The following is an 18,020-nucleotide window of genomic DNA, read 5'->3' as shown; positions in this document are numbered from 1 at the left end:
GGATGGGGGTGTTGCAGCAGGATGGGTGTGTGTCTAGGGCAACAGGCATGTCAGACTGTGTGGGGGTGGACCATTGTGTCAGTAGGTCTTGAGTAAAGTAAATGTAAATAAATGATAGTTAACTGGCTAGATGGTGAGAAGGGCAGTGTGGGCCTTCAGGCCTGACCAGGGCAAACAAGAGGCTGATACTGTTAGCATTGATCTAGTACCGGGACAGAATGTGATCAGAAACTCTCAGATGAACTATTGTATTCCCCCTGGTGACTTCCCCACAATCAGCAGCCACTGGCAGCATCCTATCCCATCATTATTCATTTACACAACTGCTCATACTGAGTCCCTCTGCAGCACAAGAACTACCCTGAGATCTAAATACCGAGAAGGTGTTGGAACAGCAACCACCTGCAACATCATAACCCTTTTATCTGACAGCCACAGAACCAATACCTCCACGAGATGCCAAATCAAAACATCAAAACCCTTCCATAATCACAATATATATCTGATAAAAACTGAGACCATGGTATGATTCTGACTATACTATATTCTCTTGTATATGAATCACTATCATACTGTTGGAATCCCAGAACAGCTGATCATATCTTGGTCATTCTCAGCACAAACACTTGCAAAAGAAAGTCAATTGTTCACCTTAAAAACACAAAACCTCTTAGCTATAAGACAGACTCGGGGAATTGCAAGAGACTTCATTTAGACTGTATGGAATTGAAGTACTGTTGAGCTAAGAGACCCTGGTAATGATGATTTTAAGGGCTGGGGGAGGGGGGGGGGAAGAAGGGGGATGGGGCTGGAAGCAGACTGGGGGTGTTATCAATTTTGAACACACCTTCTGGGGTGTGGGTCATTGATTTTGTACATGACAAGCAGGGGGGTCTCTTACTTTGTACATTAATTGGGGAAGGCGGGGAGAGAAGACATTCACATTGTACATGCAACTCCATGAAAATCATCATTACGCCACCCAGCCATAAATTATGAACGGTCCCTAAGTTGGACCCGAATACATACAAATCCTAGTTTCACCAAAACCGTTTCTGTTCATTTTGTAAATCAACTTCAATAAATAAATAACAATGCACATATATTGTGGCCTTGACCTTTTGCATGATGCATGTCAAAGTGAAAAAATGTCAAAGGTAATAATTCTCAGCATTTTTTTTTAATAAAGTGAGTATTTTTCTTCACTCTTGCAAATCTTTCAACAAAAATCCTTCCAGTGTCAACCACAAGCTCCAGGATTAATAATGTTTTGTGCCTGCTTCTTTTTCAATGTCAGCATAAAAAATAAGTGTTGTAAATAGCAGTTGCAAGGATCAAAACTAGTACTTTGACCACAAAAATAGTAGCTTACTAAAAACATAAAATTATGATGGATTTGTGAAACAAAATATGAAACTAATCAAGAGTGAATCTTTAATTTCATGTTTCTGAGTTTCATATAATCGAACAGAAGAAACAGTCATGCCGTTAGAAAAGGTAGAATTGCACTTATACAATACTTAGTGCAATTGTATGGGAGAAGTTTAAGGCTAAATTTTGTAGCAACTACGATAAAGTCGTAAAGGTTGGCATCTCTGCAGCATGCAAGTAATCAAGCCTGAACTTGCAAACCTGTGATCAATATTTTAAGTAACTATAAGTCACCGTAGGGGGAAAATGACCCAGTCACCAAGTGTGACAACCTCATCTTTCAACAGTGGACCTAAGGACAAGCAAAGCTTGTTGTGGACCTGTCTTGATCAAGTTACCAGGCGGTCTTTCAGAAGTGGCCATTCTCACTCTCATGTGTCAGTGTGCATCTGGCTTGTGTTATGCCTAACTCCTGACTAATCACTGTCAGTAATTACGAGCAATTAAGCTCTATTCTGCATCAGCAACACACATCAGGTGTCCGCCAGGTGGGAGGAAGCTGTTGGGTAAGTGTACAAGATGGCCGCCAAAGCGGGAAGGCAAAACTCATTACATAACAAGTACCTCAAGCAGTGGGGAGCTTCACACAGCCATAAACATTTCTTGTTTATTCGGGACACCTTGGATCTTGTAATTTGATATTTTCAAGATGAAACAAGAATGTGGTCTCCTCAATTCATGTACAAGATATACAGGAAATGTGAATTGTTTTGATTTGTTAAGATAAGAGTTCTCAACATTTTGAGGCAAATTCCAGCAGGATGACGGTACATATTAACTTTAAAAGTTTTAAGTAACATAAAACAATTCAGTAGAAACTGTATTAAACATATACATGCAACTACTCATAATATTAAGCATTTTTGTTGGAGACCGATATCATAAAATCCACTGTATTAAGTCCAGATGTAACACAAAAGAGACCAACTGGCAAAGCAAAATTCAAATTTGAAACTATACAAATGCTTGACAAACACAGATTTGGCCCATTTTTTACAAGTTGGCGAAAAGAGAAAACGGCATCGTTTCACTGCGGTTCATTAGAAACCTTGGTTAATGCATTAAAAAATCAAATTTCTAACACATAAGTCCAAAACAAATATCTTTTGGTGCTATTTCTCAATCATAACTCTACCAAGGTGCCCTGCACAAGCTTGTAATTTACTCATTAGCAGTACTAATCTTGAAGATTGAATTAAAAAGTTGTTTTTTTATTTTGAATGCCTAAATTCAATTTTGAGGACACACATTTTGCAAATTAATAAAAAACAAAAGGCCTGATGATGACTGCAAATGTACCCAGCTGTTCTCATCTAATTAACTCAACACCTCATCTCTCATCCTTGCCTGAAAAGATTGCAATTCACCTAACATATATCACACATCAATGTATTTCCCTTGATACATGAATGACCTTATCCAGCAATGAAAACCCATTACTCCACATCCACAGAAACAGATACCAAATGAACAAAACAAACTATTATGCATATTGTGATCAAGTATATTTCAACATCACCATCTCTTCTCAAGACATGCCAAATCCCCTTTATTGTGACTTGGTGATGTGGATGTTAACTCTGACCTTTACAAGAAATGACCACCAGATGGAGGCACCTGAGTGAAACAGCCACATTTCAACCTGGGAGAACAGCGGTCATCGTCACTTCATCACCATTATGCTGCATCAACTACTCAGGTGTGTCCTCAGATGCTCAGGAAACGGGTGTCAACAGTGTTTACCAGTGTGGAGTTATCTTGTTACAAAAGATGTTTAAATCATTTTCATACATCAACGGTTTAATGAAAAATCAAAAGTATTGCAGCACTAGTCTGAAAACACGGTCTCATCGCTTCGACAATTATTTTATTCTTAACAATGTTCAATAATTATTTTAATGCAGATGTGTATAATTTGTTTATGTGTCATTTTAAGAAGTTGGAAGTCAGATAGAACAAGAGCAAAATGTTTCGATATCGGTTCTTGTATCGTTTTCAAATACTTTCATATCTTAAAATAATTTAAGAACCTGTATCCAAACATTATGCTCCAGAATCAAAGAAGTTGTCATCCATATATACTTGAAATATACACTACAAATGTAGTGACTCAATGAGTGAGCCAGCTTTTACATCTCTTTTAGCAAGATTCCTTCCTTGTGTGAACATGTGATGGAGGATCGCAGACATTTACCACATAAGACCATCAATGTGAATACACAAATTACGTCTTTAAGTGCATGACAAATGTCAAAATCATCATAATCTATCGAGAGCATGTACCACGAAGATATCAGGCTTAAAACTATCACATCGCTACAAGGACAATGTAGAACAGCGCTCTTGTGAATCCAGCTAAATTAAGTACAGTACTGTTAAAGCAAAATATGTGACTACACTGGGCCTGATCGACTGAGGTGTATCTTTGTTACGCGTTTCATAGGAAGTGTACTCATCAGACGGGGATACTCCAGCCCTAAGGACTCCATGACAGGATTGTAGGCTGAAATATCCCTTTCGCCTTATCTTAAGTACAGTATTGACACATCTAGTCTCCAACTTATGGCATACATAAACATGTGATAGGACATCTCTTGATGGATCCTAACAAAACTAAGGGACACAACTCTTCTCAGTGCATACCAGAATCTAACACAATCTCACAATTCATATCTTGGTGTAAGAATTACTGGAAGGAGACTTTATAATTCCAAAAGCTACCATCTACCTCATCATTTGGCAAAGATTCTTGTTATAAGATGTGGTACACTAATTGCTGCTCTGATCGTCTCTTTGCCTGGAATGTGTGGTAGGTGAGCTATCTCTGAAACCATCCCCTTTACCCCGCTTGCAGTGCATCTCCATAGATCAAAGTGCCCCTATCTTCAGCTGACATTTATTCTAGACAAAATATAGCCATTTAACTACACCCACGGACAAAAGACAAAACACGGACCAACTTAATCAGAAACTTACAACAACAACTTAATGGAATTTCCATTGAAAAGCATCAGACAAAGAACAAGCCCTATTTAGCCTCTCCTTAACTTTTCAAGATTAAAAAATGCAAATGACAGAAAAACTTAAGACCTCTGTAAGTAATTTAGTTCTTCAGTGCCCGAGTAAGAAGTTTCGATCCAATCTGACGATCAGAGGATACCTTATAACACTATGAGTTGAACTTCAAACAATAGACACTGCTATAACATGTCCTTATATTCAAAGCGAATTCAAATAAGGATATTCTAGTGAACAAAGAATCTTATGTACACGATCTTCCGGTCAAAATACATTTATGTACCAACATTTCAAGTCTAATGAAATTTAATGATATAAAAGAAACTAAATTAAATCTTGAGCATCAACTGATACTTTGATGACTGATGCATATTCTTATCCCAAAGCATACCAAGCCAGTATATATGTTTGATGACTGATGCATATTCTTATCCCAAAGCATACCAAGCCAGTATATATGTTTGATGACTGATGCATATTCTTATCCCAAAGCATACCAAGCCAGTATATATGTTTGATGACTGATGCATATTCTTATCCCAAAGCATACCAAGCCAGTATATATGTTTGATGACTGATGCATATTCTTATCCCAAAGCATACCAAGCCAGTATATATGTTTGATGACTGTTGTTGTTGAAAAATATCTCTGTCTGAAAAACTGTCAAAGGCATTTTCAATCCAAATACTTAATGTTCAGTGAATTACAACTATGACATACCTGGACTTTTTTCAAATTTGTCCTTCAATTTTAGACAGTAGAAATGTAAACTAGCATAGCAAAGAATCACCTTAGGTAAACCGAAAGCACTCACCATAATCATTGACTCGATCATGTTCAGGTAACCAGTTGCAATGAGGGAAAGGTTTCCACCAGTAACCTGATTTAAAAAATCATTCTATGCCTAGGAATAGATGATTTTATAGACAGCCAATCCCAATCCTAATCCTAATCCTAAACATGACAAAATATTAATAATAAACCTCAAATCTAAACTCTACCCCCAGAAATAATCATAATAAACAGAATACATTTCAGTTGTGGATTACGCACAGAACTCTTACCACAATAAGCTCACTTTCAGATTAAACTGGCCAAAACATCCTATTTATGTTCGAAACAAAAATTCCATTTTTCATTTGTTGGCAACATGAAATTACTTTTGCTAGGCTATTGTAATATATCAATTCCATGATTACATACAGGTAGCTTGTTGTGCATCACAGGTATATGATCCTTAATGATGGCTGTCATGGTCAATTACTCAAAGATTTACAAACTGAAGTGTGCTGTTCAGTGACCATCTTCGAGAGGAGCAACTGAAGGAAGGTGTTTTCAAATGTTTTACATTTCTCTTTAGCAAAGCCTGAGCTAGATGTTAATGGTGTGTACACAGTGTGGAGTGGTGAAACAGGGCTTAATGAAGTGTTTGAGATTACTGCACTCATGTGGTGAGTGTGTGTCTGAACTGGACATGTGAAAATCTGGCTGTAATGATGATGATGTCATCAGCTATTCAAGTAGAAATGTGAGGCGAGGCGAGGCGAAGGCAAGATGAGGTGAGGCAAGGTGGGGTGAGGTTTTGTAGTTGGTATAATTAAACATCCCTTACAAGTGAGTTTGGCTTTAAGCCACTCAGCAATATTCTAGTAATATCACAGCAGGGGGCACCAGAAATGGGTACCCATGTGGGGAATCAAACCTTCAGCATGTTGATCGAACACCTTAACAACTATACTAACTCACCAGCCCTCATCCACAATGGGTCTTACTCAGGGCCCAGCCAACTGTTACCTCACTCACCCAATGCAAGTAACAAAACTACTTTCTTGCATACCATCAAGTTTGCAAGGCTTTATCTACTAGACCGATAAGGAGGACAGAAATCGAAGCTGACCTCAACAGACTGCTCCACCTTGCCATACCTATCAATCTCCTCCTTCAACATGATCCTCCAGGAGGTGTCTAAACATGGATTTCTTTCTAATCTTGAAAATGATTCTCTACAAGGTAAAGACAGCATTTCTCACTATTACAGACTCTCCCTCCCAGAGCCATTGCATGTAAACAACTCCCACGTTCTGTATGGAACCTTTCGGCAGTGACCCCACAAGAAGCTAATATCTTTCCTGCAAGTGTCAGTAATTACCTCAACAGGCCTGTTTTTGCTAGCTATGGCCAGTCATGATGGCCTCTGTAAATATACAACCCTGAAAATACCTGTACCTTGAAGCCAACTACCCAGTCATGCGGGCTTGGATCAAGCAATGTGGGCTGGGGAAGGGGGTATCTTGTGTCTGGGGCTGGGAGTTATGTTGGAATGTAGAGGAGGATGGGAGGGGAACCCTGACTGACCCCAAAATAAAGTTATCTATATCATTTTAAGGCCATTCTGAAGCAAAATAAAACTGCTTCAAAACCTAATCTGTGCAATCAAACATCCAAGAACACTGTTAAAAAGGACACTGCATCATGTCACTGAAGATGCCTATCTGATTTTATCTCCTGCTGCACGAATCCTATTTGGTTCCAGACAAATTAAATGCCTTTCTTCCCCCTCCCAATACTCTGACATGTTCCTCCAAGGCACCACATAAATAACAAGAGGGCCCAGTACAACCTAAACAACTCTGACCCCTGTACATTTAGTGTTGACCTGTCCATAGTTAAAAGCACAATCAAAGGAGACACTGAAAGCAGTGGGAAATGCAGGGGTATCAAAACCTAACGCTATGTAGGAGTCATCATCATGTAGTCAACAAGCAGGCATACGTTCCACTCACGACCCAGAAATATCAATACACAACTGGAAGGTTCTCACTGAGAGGAGAAATGGTTTGTTTTGAATTCCAGGGTTTCCATCCCAGCCAGCATTCCGATTCATGGCCAACACAAGCGGAGACAATCAATACATTTGATAGTTCTTTAACTGCATTGGTAGCCGTGGTTACCGAGACATGATTGCGAGGCTGGTGTCCATGGCAACAGCAAAATTGATGAGTCTATATCAATACTTGAGACAAATGATCTGCTTCAAATCACATGTGCACTCACATGAAAAATCCTTCTTTGTAATGAGGAAATAGCTACAGGCAAGAGAATTCATCAAACTTGAGATTTTTTTACTCCTTCAATGATGATATACTTCAGCCTGAAGTTTCCACAATGGCTGCACAGGCTAAAACACATATCTGATGGTGACTGCAAAGTTTCATTTGGGTGGGGACAAGGGTGTTGTTCCCCGCCTTTCTTAGACATACAGTCATCCCTCGCTACTACGCGGGTCTTGGGGTCCACGGATGACCCCCCGCGTTATTAGACATCCGCGTTATAGTACCTATTACATAATGTGGAACAAAGGCCGAGTTAGATCGTACATTCCAAGGACATATCAAAACTGCTGTTTCATGAATTGGGTCCAGTAAAATTATATCATATCGTTGAAGGTGAAAATAAACAAACTTTGAAAATGAAAATATTTATATGTACGGGAAACTTTGCAATCAAAAATCACTAGACATGATAACTTGATTGTTGTACCACTTATGCTACCTGTTATCAAAGACGTATATTCACGTGAATATACGTCTTTGTTGTTGTTCAACTAAGCTGGAAATAGCGATGTTTTGGTCCAATGTACCGGTGATTCAGGTAGAAATGATCTGATAATATTACATCAAAGAACTTCTATACCATTATCAGAATATTTTACATATTAAGCTGTTATTGTAACAGATTATTTCACACTGCTATCTGGCTAGTAAGTGATGTGAGTTTTCTGCAAACATATTTAACATAACAATGAACACAGGCTGTTACCTGTCTTGATACAATTTACGCTGGAGACAGTTTGACAAATCACCGCTGACTTCCCACCATACTTGCAACTTTGATTGTAAAAACAACAAAATTTTGCCCATTTAATTGTTGAAATTGACTTCAATGAGTCAATAACGCGGGTCTCAGAGTCCGTGGATTGATGAGACTGTAATCTGTTGGTGACTGCTAAGAATAATGTTAAATTGGTGCTATCGGGGTAGGCGCGAAAAACGGACTCTCACGAATGAGGTAAGCGGAAGTTGTACGTGTAAGGAATGAGGTAATGCTCTCACGGTGTTTCCGTTGGTTCAGTCAACAGTTTTTATAAATAAAATTGGAACTGAATTTAATCAAATAAAATGTGTTTTCTGACACCATACATGGGATGACTGTGTTTTTAGCACGGTGTTTCATCACAGCAAACACTGTAAGTACTCATCGTAACTCAACTGACAGCATGTCTTGTCTTTCATAAGTTACTACTACGAAATTGCTATGATTATTACTGAGAAAACCCTGCATGTTTTCAGCATGTGAAACACAATGGATAGGTACGATAAACACTGTCAGTTGCCATCTGCACTGAATTTCACTAGTTTACGTAAGTTATAGGTGCGCAGCAGCAGATTTGTTGATGAGCTGTTTTCGACTTCGTGAAGGGGTGTGATTGCAGTACAACCTTTTAATGGGTGCCACGGATTACCCCGCAGTTTCACCGAATCCGAGGTATCGCGAAGCGTGTTATTGCGAGGGATGCTTGTACATCTTAATTTATCTCAGTCAGAACATGGTGAAGATGTACTGGGTACAAACACGTCTCTCAACACTACATATTGTACGTACTTCTCATCCACACCTTTGTCCCTTGACCATATTATTTTCCTTTCCTCAAAACTTACTTCAGATCATTTGAGTGTAGTTTTGTGACACATTTAGAAATAATCCAGTATATATCACAGCACATTGATGAGTGAAGGCTTAACCACTAGGCTACCCTACTGCCTCTAAATTTAAACAGAAATGAAGCTATCATCCTATATTTTCAACAGGTACATTAACTTTCATTTATGTAGCTTTCTTCAGTTTGGATATAACTGTTTATACGAACACATAATTCATGTTCAGACACTAAAAGTTAGACTATTTTCTCAAATACTTGTATGTTTTTAAATATAGAAAATGTTCAAACAGTACATATCTAGCTCCTGCTTAGAAAACTGTTATTTAATGCATGAAACAAGAAAGACAATTAGAATTTTATATAAAAGAAATTGCTGGCTGTTTTGGAGAATGTGTAGTGTGCATAATCCAACGCATCTGGCAGAGAAGTGCTGACCAAGCTAGTGGCTAAAGGGTATGATATTGCTTGTGGCCTCTAGGACAATAATTTCATAAATTCCATCACATGGTTGAGGGAGGCAGAAACTTGAATTATACTGCTCATTAAAAAACTTTCTAAATATTTTTTAATAATACAATACTATTTAGGATTTAATTGTCATACACATCATCTGATTGCCAAATCAGAAATTCAAGGGTAATTATACTATGAACAGACATAGTTTCAGTACTAAAGAAGATGCTTAGACCAAAAAATAACTTTTGGCCTTATTTGGAACCGAACACAATCATAGAACTAGTTGCCATCAATGCTTGGAAACACACACCAAAAGTAGGAAGCTTTAAAATGTGTGAAAATATTGTGCTGGTATGAATCCTTCATTTCACAAAGCAGCCTTGGTAATTACACAAATGCTACTCAGTCAACTCTCTTCAGTATTGAAAAAACAATCTTTTGAATCATAACTGAATAATTAAAATGGTATTTGACCACAAATATGTTTTTTGTGAAAGACAACAAAACAAGTGACAATCATACTTGATTTTTGACAAGTTTCCATTTTTTACTCTCTCTAATTCTGCTGACTGATTACAACACGTTCTAAGCTGGGAAGCAACAATGAATCCTGTTTACAGCCATATAGAATGGTCCCTTGGAAACATGGCTGACCAGAAAAGAACTCTTGCCTGCTGGAAGCCATTGTTGTTGCACCTGGAAGCTCGTTACGGTATAGGTAACCCCTTTGTTCTCCGATGCATTTCAATCAAACACAGGTATTCAATCAGCATGTTATCCATCAAAGGCTGAATGTGACTGCCTCAGCATTGTATCGCTACATGATACACTGATAACGCTGCGCCAGCAGTTTCACCTCTAGATATCTACACATGCACATAGAATTCTACATAGCCAGCAGTTTCACCTCTAGATATCTACACATGCACATAGAATTCTACATAGCCAGCAAGATCAGTATCATAGGCACATATACCACTCAAATTAAATTTCAAGACCACCCAATACACTATTCAAAGATTTCAAAGAATCCTAAGTTAACCACATTACTATTGTTACTGCTTCCATCTGACTGTGATTTCCATGGTAACACTTTGAAAACTGATAAATTTTTATAACTTTTTCATGAATGATACACAAGGAACATGAAAGTGGTTCTTAACTTGTTTTGAATTGTATATTTAAAAGAGTTTGAAATTTCATTAATTAAGTGTTACAGGCTATATGAACTGCCTCAAACATGTTCTAAACTGAACTTGATTTGAATGGTATTGATCATATTTCATATAAAAGAATATAGCCAAATCAAAAATGAATACTGATAGATATTTAATGTTTGTTTCTTGTTTAACACCAGACTCAAGAACAGCTAGTTATATGGCAGTAGTTTGTAAACAATTGACTCTGGATATCACAATCCATCAAGAGTATTGACCTTCATAATTAGGACAATATTTAATGATACGAGTCACTTTAAAAGATAAATAATGTTTCAGGGTCACACTGCACATGAGAATACTGTGACATATCGTATTGTAAATTTAGACTAAACAATCAAACATTATTTCATTTAAACTGGCTTACTTTCGCCCATCTTAATTACATTTTGCAACAGAAAAAATAGGTTCATCGGCACACAAAAAGAACATAAAGTGTCAAAAAGTAAGTTCTAACAAACAGTTTCCCTGTTGAAATTAACAAAGCATGATAGTATTGGTGTGCCATGGTGATAAGATTACACAAGGAAGTGCTACATTTCAAAGCAAGGCCTGTCAGCTTCTTGCACACAGACTTGCACTGTAAAATAGGCCTCCATCCAGACAAATATCAGTTTCATGTTTACTAGATAATCAGGTTAAACCTGATATCATACCATCCTTCACAGAGAGACTCAGAGAGGTCTGGCATTGTGATTGAAAACATGTCTTCCCAGACGGTAAGCAGAATGGTTGTCAATGTGACCGCCAACATAACAGCTGGATCCTAGTGTTTTGATGGAATGTATGCATTAGTAAAGCATCTGATAACGAATATTCTGCCATGTTTACATTTCCTTTCAGATCATGGACAGGTTGTGGTCAGAAATGAAGGAATTGTCTGTCCATGTGTTAAGCATCAGCAGTGTTTTGCTGAAACTTTTTAAAAGGAATTCTTCCGGTACAGAATGAATGTTGGTCATTATGCGCTGTTTTGCTTCTTTGTGAGGCTCTGCATGAGGTTAGGTTCTCGGTCTTCTCTTCTGAAGAATCTGACATCTATTTTGGTTTAATAACTTATTCTAGATATGGAGTCTTAGTTCTTCTCTGATTCTGAGCCTATTGCAATGCAACAATGAACAGGCCCAATGATGCAATCCACCACTGCTGGTACTATTCTCTTCATATCACATTGGGGAATGGCCATCAGACATAAAATACCTACTATAAATGTACACTATAAACACACTTGTCTCAGTTTTGACAAAGATTCAAAGCAGGCGCTAGTTAGGATATCCCTTTCTTGAGGGTTCTAATTAAGAATGTTAGTAATTGTGGTTGACATCCATGGCGTGTTGGTAAACTGTTCACTCTGACTCTGGGTTCAAAGAATATACACCATATCTGTGTAAATGACACTAATTATGACAGTATGTGTGGAATCTAACTCTGTACTTTAACATAGCTAGTCACTGACTTGATCCACTTGCCTTCTCCATGTCCTGCAGGAAACAATGAACATTCCCTAAGGGCCATGAACAAGAGGGGTGGAGACCAAATTGGCAGGAACATATTGGTCTTACCTTGACCTTTGGCTGAGTTTCTCAGTGTCCTTGACAAAGGCTGTGACCGTGGCTGAACGCTGTCTGTCGCTGATCTCAACATATATACTCCAAGGGCTGTTCTCGCTCACCACAGCATTTCGAATCAGAAGTCCATTGCGTACCTTTACCCTGTAAACAATATCATAAGTTTATATAAGCAGGGACATTGGCAGAAATGAAGTCACTGCGGCATGAATCAGTCTCGATTTGTCTCAATGTCAGATATAGCAGAAATCAAAACATTTTGACCATAACTGGAAATATCCATCAGATTTATGGTCCAAGAAGTGAGGGTTTCCTATAAGGACCATCAAAGCTGTGAACAGGTACATTGTTTTGTTTGTTGTTTTAGGCTGCACTCAGCAATACTCCAGTTTGATTTAAGTCGTCTGCATGCTTTTAAGTCCATACCAGTCTATCTAGTAATTGACATGGGGATATTGTCTGTCTCTCTGTCCCTGAACTACATTATTTTCCCTACTGCATAGCCCTCTCTACAATGCAAAATCCCAAAATGAATCAAGTCAGATTCATTTAATCTAGATTTCCCAAGGTTCTGAATCTTTGGTCTCCCTGCAACTCCTTTTCAATTTAGGTAGGTTTATTTGCTCCAATGAAAATTATATACACATTCAGAAACTAAGTCTAACTAAGACTACAATGACAGGCATCAACCAAATCATCATACCTGATCACTCAACAATTCTATCCTTATTGCTTGGAGAGAGTGAGTGAGGGAGTAAGTTCTTAACATTTCAGCAATATTGCAGCAATTTCACAATGGGGTACACCAGAAGTGGGCTCCACACATTGTACCCATGGGTCAATCAAACACATGTCTTCAGCGTAACAACCCACCTGCTCACTCATCCATCTCACTCATCCACCCTCTGACCCATCACACTCACATGTCCCTCCACCCGACACACTCATTAATCCACAGACTCACATGTCCCTCCACCCGACATATTCATTCATCCACAGACTCATTTATCCCTCCACCTGACACACTCATTCATCCACAGACTCACATGTCCCTCCACCCGACATACTCATTAATCCACAGACTCATTTATCCCTCCACCTGACACACTCATTCATCCACAGACTCACATGTCCCTCCACCCGACATACTCATTCATCCACAGACTCATTTATCCCTCCACCTGACACACTCATTAATCCACAGACTCACATGTCCCTCCACCCGACATACTCATTCATCCACAGACTCATTTATCCCTCCACCTGACACACTCATTCATCCACAGACTCACATGTCCCTCCACCCGACACACTCATTAATCCACAGACTCATTTATCCTTCCACCCGACACACTCATTCATCCACAGACTCACATGTCCCTCCACCCGACATACTCATTCATCCACAGACTCATTTATCCCTCCACCTGACACACTCATTCATCCACAGACTCACATATCCCTCCACCCGACATACTCATTCATCCACAGACTCATTTATCCCTCCACCTGACACACTCATTAATCCACAGACTCACATATCCCTCCACCCGACATACTCATTCATCCACAGACTCATTTATCCCTCCACCTGACACACTCATTCATCCACAGACTCACATGTCCCTCCACCCGACACACTCATTCATCCACAGACTCATTTATCCCTCCACCTGACACACTCATTCATCCACAGACTCACATGTCCCTCCACCCGACACACTCATTAATCCACAGACTCATTTATCCCTCCACCTGACACACTCATTAATCCACAGACTCACATGTCCCTCCACCCGACACTCATTCATACACACTCACTTATCCCTCCACCTGACACACTCATTAATCCACAGACTCATTATCCCTCCACCCGACACACTCATTCATATACACTCACTTATCCCTCCACCTGACACACTCATTCATCCACAGACTCACACATCCCTCCACCCGACACACTCATTCATTCACACTCACTTATCCCTCCACCTGACACACTCATTCATCCACAGACTCACATGTCCCTCCACCCGACACTCATTCATACACACTCACTTATCCCTCCACCTGACACACTCATTCATCCACAGACTCATTTATCCCTCCATCTGACACATTCATACACACTCACTTATCCCTCCACCTGACACACTCATTCATCCACACTCACCTCTCCATCCGATACACTCACAAACCCACAATGCTCACTTATCCACCCAACAACCCATCACACTTACTTACCACCCACCCATTTCACTCACATATCTACAGACCCATCTATCCACTCAACGATCTCACTCACTTATACACCCACCCACCCATCATACTCACTCATCCAACCAAAACACTAACTTATCCACCCATCGATCTTACTTTTCCACCCATCTCACACACTCACCCACCCAACACTCACTTATCCGACCCCAAACCCATCATACTCACACATCCACCTGACACACTCAATCATCTACAAGACACACTCACTTATCCACCCATCCCACTCACTTATCCACCCATCATACTCATTCATCCATCCAACACTCACTCACTTATCAACCCATCTCATTCACTCTTTTTTCCACCCTCCTGACACATTCTTTTACACATACTTTTACAACTTTCATCAAGGACTATTATCAAATGTCAGCTAGAACAAAGTTTGGTTCAGGAAGTTCAGGCATCACATCATTAATCTATAAATGCACACTTGTTGCAGTACACTTATCGAACAGAAATGTTGGCCACAAACATGTCTGATCATGGTCTCTTTCATGTTCAGGAAAAATTCGCCATATGTTTCTGTCTCAACATCCAAGCTTATCCAAGAATCAGTTCACATATGCATGATCTGATTAAGTCATTTCTAAAGGTATAAATATGAAGTTTCTATGGCAACAGTTCAAGTTAGAGACCTTAAGGGGATCTCTCTGTTTAACACACCCCTGATGGTGAATGGCTCTAATGTAAGTCAAGTCCTTCATGTTATCATTCTAATTTCACCATACCAGACTTCCAACAATAAGCTACATGCTACAGGACAACATTCTTTATGCCCACAATTGCCAGCGATAAAATCTTCCCATTTGCCTCGGGGACAAAATACCCAAGAGCTGGAATAAATCAAGCCATGGAACTACTTTGCTGACAGTCTTGCTTTCACAGATGGATGAACACAGTGGTTAGTGAGGTGGCACATGGGTTGTTGTTTACACCAAACGTATCACTACACACCATGAATTTTGCACTCATGGCGGCAAAGCAAAAAATGAAATGTCAGAACTTTCTAAACTTTCATCATATGATTCCATCATGGGAGATGTTTGAGCGCTAACTAAGGTGATTCAGAGCAAATTCAAGAAAAATGTGACCTAGATTCAAGAAGGCAATGTTTGGCCATATTGTTACACATTGGTGTATTAACCCTGTCATATTTTTTGGTGCTCCTTTGACAGACAATCCTTCAAGAGTGTATGAGGTTACCTCTCACAACCTGAATAATAGCAGACCGACTACAATGTTTCTCACTCAGGTCATGAGAATGGTGTAAATTACGACCCCTGTCATGCTAATGCTCCTGAACAAGGAAACTTGTCTGACCAACCCCCTATCTCCATAGTGACCCTGACATTTCTTTGTCATTAATATAACATACATGACAGGCACAACCCTAACCCTCTTTCCTGACTGAGATGGATGTAAAACACATTAAAACAATGCACTGAAGGGAATAACAAAGACCTGCACAGATGACGGTAGTCAGCAAAAGTCAGCAGCAATATTCCCTAAAATGAAATCACACATACTGAACAACAAAAGAAATGCAAGTTTAAAAAAAATGAAACCTCAAAAAGTAAGCGTCCATGGTTATGTCTTCTATTTAAAACCTTGACTAAACACATAGCATTTCTTTTGCTGTTCAGTATATTTCCAAATTCATATCATGCAGCTTAAATACTTTTTTCAGCTTTCTCCAAAAATGTTTTTGGTAATTACTGTTGAATATCCCTTCTTCAATGAAATAAGATATTATATGCTATTGCATAGCATTCCATTAATGAACAGTGGCAATATTCTGTGAGAAAGTGACAAGCTTCCCTTGGCCCCAAGTCCAATAATATATCTAAGTATAGACTAACATCTAGTCTCTGAAATGAACATATCTAACAAAAACAAAAGAAAACTGTTCTTAAATTACACAACATCATAATGAAAAGGAAATCTGAAACTTTCATCCTGAAACTGTGAAACACTTGACGTGCCACATATTCTATGGGCTTTCTTGGATAAATTTGTTTCACAGTCTTCACGACAGACCTAATCCCAGAACTGCCATGTTCTTTTAAAGCTTCTGCAATGTATCAAGAACCAGGACCACAAGCTTCCCTAACCTCAAGCATCCTACAAACATATCCCACAACTGCCATCTTCTTTCAACGCTTCTGTAAGGTATCAAGAACCAGGACCACAAGCTTCCCCAACCTCAAGCATCCTACAAACATATCCCACAACTGCCATCTTCTTTCAACGCTTCTGTAAGGTATCAAGAACCAGGACCACAAGCTTCCCCAACCTCAAGCATCCTACGAACATATCCCACAACTGCCATCTTCTTTCAAAGCTTCTGTAAGGTTCAAGAACCATCATAACAATCTCTCTGATCCCTCCCAACAGACCTCTCCCAAGCCTTCCTCCTCAACTTCACACCCATCCAGCCCAACACTTTCAGAAACTGTCACGCGAGACCCTCAAGTCAACAATCCCCTCACTGAAGGTACGGTCCCCTGTGCTACTTCAACCCTATCAGGTAATCACAGCGAGCGGGGTCCTACAACAGCCAAGTGCACCTCTCGCGCTGTCCCTCAACACATATGACTGTCCCTCCATGCATTAATGCAGGAAATATCATATCATCAGTTCCATTTTTTTCTCATGCTCACCATTCTTGTGTTACTGTTTTTTTTTGCATGAGTCAACAGAGTGGTAATTGCTTTTTGAATATACTACTCCATTGAAAGATGTTATGACAGGCAGGTTGAGGGTTTTAGACATATCTGTTTCGTATCCCTCTCCAATATGTCATATGGCATTTAGTCAAACTGGTGGACATGACAGTAAAACCATATCACACACTACATTACTGGAGGCTCACAGAAACACAGCTGATGTAAACATACCACACAATCTACTGACACAATTTGTATGGATCAGTTTTCATGTTTTGAGCTGCAACTCAGCAATACTCTGTCATATTGGATATTACTTATCCCAATTGTGTCCATCAATGTTTAGCATGTTCTTCACATGATTGTCTGATCTAGATGTGACCTATTACAGGTAGTCACACATATATTTCTGTTTTTCAATCATAGAAATAAAGTATCCATCGGCCTCGAAACCCACAAGAATGTCACTGAGGAGTCTTGAGTTTTGTTATGAATTATTGATCGACAGTTATATTTTCTAGAGCATCTGACTACACCAACTACTGACTCAAATGGAACCATACAAGAAACTGTCCCAATGAAAAGATCACTGTTTACACTCTGCTCCTGGTTTATCCCACCCAACCATACTTCAGCATGGAACAGCCATTAACAAACTCCAGC

The 18,020-nt window shown here is 39.3% G+C and overlaps 1 protein-coding gene across 1 annotated transcript in view; it reads right to left on the bottom strand.

Moving 5' to 3' along the window:
- Positions 1 to 18,020, bottom strand: part of LOC137295690 (transmembrane protein 132E-like) — a 78,440-nt gene that overhangs the window by 30,511 nt on the left and 29,909 nt on the right. Inside the window, exon 3 of the mRNA XM_067827177.1 lies at positions 12,406 to 12,555. Within this exon, the coding sequence (XP_067683278.1) occupies positions 12,406 to 12,555 (150 nt within the window). The remainder of the gene's footprint in view (positions 1 to 12,405; positions 12,556 to 18,020) is intronic.

This window comes from Haliotis asinina, chromosome 1 (assembly GCF_037392515.1).
Source record: "Haliotis asinina isolate JCU_RB_2024 chromosome 1, JCU_Hal_asi_v2, whole genome shotgun sequence".
Taxonomy (NCBI): Eukaryota; Metazoa; Mollusca; class Gastropoda; order Lepetellida; family Haliotidae; genus Haliotis; species Haliotis asinina.
The sequence above is the reverse complement of the archived record's forward strand: the minus strand, read 5'-3'. Positions and strand labels throughout refer to the sequence as shown.